Here is a 5,421-nt window from a genome sequence, read left to right on the forward strand (position 1 = left end):
TTCTGGTTTATGATCATCATAGTCATGAAAATGGAACGATGTAGCAATACAGTCAATTTCTGGTTACAGTAATCATTGTCATGACAATGTCACTGCGTCGTGAAGTCGGTCAGGGGCCGAGCAATGTGACACACCGGTTGAGCACGTTCTCACTGCCATGTCATGCGTGATCACCGCATTAAAGAGCCACGTCCCACAATGACAAACACTGCCAACAAGAAACGCAAGCCGACAGACAGAGAGGCGGGGCGTGGGGTGGTGGTGGAGGGCATTAGTTGACAGTCAATACGGGGCCAGTGACGTCACCCAGACTTGGCGAGGTGTGACTCGCTCAGTGCTGTGTGCAGTAGCCCACAGTGCCACCGCCTGCCAGACGACCGACCAGTCTGCTCCCCGTCTGGCACCGTGCCTGTCCCTGTCACCCCTGCCTGTGACCCGTGCCTGTCTCCTCTCAGTGTCCTGTGCTGCACGGCGCTGCAGCCTGCTGTATCGTCCTGTCAGCTGTTGCTGCCTGTCCAGGTGTCTGACGTACCTTTCTGTGGACACCCTGCTCCGTCACAACGACAGAAACACAGACAGCACGACGGATACACAGACAGACAGACGTTTTGTGCAAAGCAATCTGTCACGTTCGTCGAAGACGGGGTGATACAGACTGTTGTTACATGGACTTCAGCCAGGAACAGATCTGTGTGGGTTGTTTTCATTTGCCAGTGCTGGCCTCGTGCCTCTTATAGACACTAGGCCTTTCCCCCTGTGTTAGTACCAGTGCCAGCATTGCCTGTACACCTATACAAGACGTTTAGAACCACGGGACTGTGCCAGAACCTGCATACAGGTGTGGGTTGTGAATGAGTTGAAAGAACAGTCAGAAAAACAAACGAAAACACCAACAAAAACGAGACAAATCAAAAATGTGATTTGACTGATTAAAAATCACTTTCTCGTGGCTGGTCAGCAGAACCTGTTTTAATCTGCAACATACCTTTTCGCCATTTCAGTCGGAGGTATAAAACAATAAATTTTCAGTTAAAATAGCCAGGCGACAGTTAGCAACAGAGAAACCACACTGCAGTCAATCACTTTCTACCTGGAGGCTCCGAGGATTGTGCCAGAACTTGCAAGATGCCCAGTCTCAGCTCCCCGTGGTTCCAGCAGAAGCGGTCTGACAACACCCCCACCCCTCCCCGCCCCAAACCTCCCTCTGCCATGTCCGTGGTAGAACAGGAAGCGCTCAGCGCGCGCCTCTCCAAGCCAACGGAGTCTGCGCGACAGCGCAGCGCCCTGTACTGGAAGATGGACGGTTTCATGGACACAGTCAGTCTCTCTCTCTCTCTCTCTCTCTCTCTCTCTCTTTATTATTTTTTAAATAGTTTTTTAGAACCGAGATTGTCAAACGTATTTGCCGACGAGCTATTGTTGATTCCAGGATACACTGAAATAGGAAGAGATGCCAAAACCAAATTAGAAACTGACATGTTGACTTATGTACATCAAACAGTAAATTTCAAACAGATCGACGTTTTCGATAAATATAATATATGTATATTCTTTATATAGAAACCCAGAAGAACATGTTGAGTGGTTTGATCGGCTCGATTTGATGATGGAGAATGTACTTATTTTTTTCAACGGAGATAATCTTATTAGGTGACTTTGGTACTGATTTAATGGAACCCCTGGAAAAATGGAGAAGACCCTCCGAGCTGCATAATCTGACACAACTAATGAATACCCCTATTAAAAAAACCACAACGGTCTGAAACACAAGTTATCATATTTATGTAAGCAATTCAGGTAATGAAGTAGATTCTCTGTACCCACTTTAGTTCTTAGTGACCATTTTCCAATGTGTTTTACCATGTCCAAAAAAGGTGCCAATATTTCAAGATACATCACACAAGTGTGTATCTTTTCGTAGCTATAGAATATTTAATCTTGATGAGTTTATGGCAGATTACTTATGTTTGGCAAAAGTTTGAGTTGTTTACCAATACAATGACCCTGACAAAGCTCTTGAGTAATGGTAACACAGTCCTCCCTATCTTCGACATACGTGTCCCTATGTTAATCTCTCTTTGTCAAATCACATCTCTTCTTTAACAAAGAGGCTATCAGAAAAATATTTCAGCTGGGTAGAATCAAGTATTTTCTTGATCAACATCCACGACAATTACTTTTTATGCTTACATACAACCACATTGACTGTGTATACATGTTGGCACTCAGCGAGTAAAAACTGCTTAAAACCTCTAGAAAGTTTTTACTGACGTTCATTCAAACTCATACTTCTTAAATCGTCGTCTCTGCAAATTAATGACTACAAGGAACTTAACATGCTGCTCTTTAATCCAAGGTGTCGCTTCAATAAAGATGTCTTCATGTATAAATAAATGAAAAACATATCACATCCCCCCCCGCCCCATCTCTCTCTGTTAGTCTATCTATCTATCTATTCTGTTTTGCTTTTTAATTGCTTTTTAGTCTCCCTCTTCTGTCTATTTATACTTTTTGGTTATGCTTTGCTTTTTTTGTTGTTTAAGACATGATTTACAGTTTTGCAAGTTGATAACTTCAACAACAACAACAGCAAGAAAATTGTGTATAAATTGTTCTTTTGAAATGACCATTTGATTTGTTTCTCAGTCTCTTGAGTTAGAATTATGAAGGGGATGTCTCCAAAAAAGTAACTTGATTCCAGAAAAAGCATTTACATGATTCCAGGAATGTGTACTGGTCAACACTTTATTCATACATATACACACACACAATCACTCACACATGAGGGTACTTAAAGCCTGGTCACAAAAAAGCCATATTGCAATTAAAAGGAATACGTGTAAAAGTGTAGTCGTCCATGAATAATCACAAAAGGCTGAAATACATTTGTTTCAGTTTCGGGAAATTTTGCCAAGGCCTTGTGCTGTTGTTTGTATTTTCGTTTCCCAATTGCTGATTGATAGATGAACTATTTTCATTGATGCTGTTTGAATAAAAACTTCTGCCTTGTATTCTTTAATTGAATTGATCCCCAGCTAAGCGGACAAGAGTCAGTTATTTAATCATTTAAATTGTGAGCGATGAGTATGACAAGAAACAAATGATAAACACACTTGTGTTTGGTAAGACCATCTTTTGTTTTGTTAAGTGAGGTTGTAATTGATTGTCAGTGTCCCCCTTGCCTCCATCCCCACTCTCTCTTTCTCCCTGTTTTCCTACAGTGTCCCCTTTCTCTCTCCTTTTCTGTGCTGTAGTGTGTGTGTGTGTGTGTGTGTGTGTGTGTGTGTGTGTGTGAAAAGAAAAGCGATCATGATGACGCTGGTGATAACAGGCGTGACGGAAGCGAGATACAGTGAATTAAGCGATTGTACATTGTTGATAAGTCCTTGAAGACATCGTATGATTATGATTATCATTATTATCATCAGTAATAGTAGTATGCCTAGTAGCAGTGTGACAGCTTATTTCGTATCAATGACATCATTATTACCGTCAGTAGTAGTAGTAGTAATAGTGATATACCTAGTAGTCGTGTGACAGCTTATTTCGTATCAATGACATTATTATTGTTATTATTATTATGATTATTATCATCGCCAAACGACATTTCGTTGCAATGACACTGGTGATTGTGGCAGGTAGTTAGTACAAACTGGTCACCATGTGCATGTGGTTTCAGGGTCGGCACTCGTGGAACAAAATGGAGCTGTTTGAGGACTGCAAGAAGTGCATGTGGACCCCCTCCGGGGCCATCAAGAGGGACACCTGCAAGATCAGACCCACCCACGTGGTGCCCAAGCCCGGACCTGCTCCTGGAGTGTGACGTCACTTACTGGCTGATGACGTGGTTCTTTTGCTTTTTGTCGGGACAGTCTGATGATGATGAGGTATCGGTTAGCTTAGTTCTACCAGAGTGGACAGGTTTAGTATTCAGTAGGTTGTTTTTGTTTTGCAGTTTCAGTATTATCATTGTCTTCATTCTAAGTATTCGGTCTCCAAGGGCATAATATTCCTGTGCTCGTCGCAGCATTTGGGTCCCCCCCTAAAAAAACAACCACCAAAACTGGTGCCAACTGCTTGTTAAAGACGTCATGTTGTTGTGGTGTTGGTGTGTAAATAGCAGAAGTGATGGGACATGGAGACCTGGTGTCTGCTTTTAAACTACCTGCCAGCGTTGGAATTGCCTGGACAGACTGCAAGAGTGCTGTTGGATCTGTGTGGAAAATCTGCCGCTGAATAAAGGAACAAGTGGCACGTGTTAAAGAGTTTTGTCACACTGACATTACAGTCCATGGCAGGTTTGAGCTCTGGGTTGTCAGATGGTCAGTTTCATCATCATCACCCACGTTGTTTCTGTCCCTTACCCTCCCTCAAACTACTGGTAGTCTGCAGCTGGTTTATCGTTGCCGTCATTTTCACCACAATCAGATCTTGACTGTCATCACAATACCAGTATTATCGTTACAGTCGTTTTCATCGCTGACGGCACGCCACACCATTCAGACACACGACCGTCAGCATCTTCCGAACTATAATCTATGAGGAAGAGACATGAGAGAGATGTCCTATTGGACGTTTTGTCCACAGATCGGCATCTTGGCTGACCACTTTGGTTTAATGGCGGTTGTTTTGAGTGAAACTAATTTATTTGTGTTGTGATTGGATCACTCGTATGCTTGCCTCCCCCTTCGCTCGTTACTACGTGCGTTCTGCTTTTTGTTAGCTGTCTTTATTTGCACAGCAAATCTAGCCATGGATCTCAGTGTCTAAAATGGTCGGTAGAGAATATCTCTCTCTCTCTCTCTCTCTCTCTCTCTCTCTCTCTCTCTTCGCTTTCGTTTTTCTAATTATTTTCTTTCTTGATTTTGTACCTTAGGGCTCCGTGGCAAAAACAACATCAACAATAAAAATTAAAAAAAAACAGATTCATGTTTTCATACTTATCTTAATACCTTATTAAAATGAAAAATGAAGTCTCTCTCAGCGTTCACCAACCAGTTGTTTTTCCTCAACTGCTAACACTGCTTGTTTCCTGTGAGCAGGAGAAACATCTTGCTTATGTATGTAATAAAGAACGTTTTGTTAGAAGCATTCGAACGATGAACATTGTACACGTTGCTGTTTTAGAATTAAACGCTTTCGTGTTTTCGCTTGCCTTGTTATCCTCATTTATTTCTGTCGTTTACTCTCGATCTTTCAGCCAAGCCTGTGGCCTTGCGCACAAAAAGTATGAAATATGATCATAAAGTGGTCAAAAACAGAGTGTTTTTTGTGTACCCGTTTTGTCCCCCGGTGCTCAGAACGTGTGTCTGTGTATTTGTGTCCACACCAGTTTTATCCCCCAGGCGTGTGTCTGTGTATCTACATAACTTTGGTTAATCGTTGTTCAGAACAGGGTGTCTAAATTTCTGTATCCACATC

General features: G+C 42.3%; 1 protein-coding gene across 1 annotated transcript; it reads left to right on the forward strand.

The window, feature by feature from the left end:
* The first annotated feature begins 332 nt into the window (after positions 1-332).
* LOC143283920 (uncharacterized) lies at positions 333-5,150 on the forward strand. The gene is made up of 2 exons (XM_076590349.1): positions 333-1,317; positions 3,680-5,150. The coding sequence occupies exons 1-2, from the start codon at positions 1,126-1,128 to the stop codon at positions 3,821-3,823; spliced, it is 336 nt and encodes a 111-aa protein (XP_076446464.1). The 5' UTR covers positions 333-1,125; the 3' UTR covers positions 3,824-5,150.
* Positions 5,151-5,421: the final 271 nt, after the last annotated feature.

This window comes from Babylonia areolata, chromosome 7 (genome assembly GCF_041734735.1).
Source record: "Babylonia areolata isolate BAREFJ2019XMU chromosome 7, ASM4173473v1, whole genome shotgun sequence".
NCBI classification, from domain to species: domain Eukaryota; kingdom Metazoa; phylum Mollusca; class Gastropoda; order Neogastropoda; family Buccinidae; genus Babylonia; species Babylonia areolata.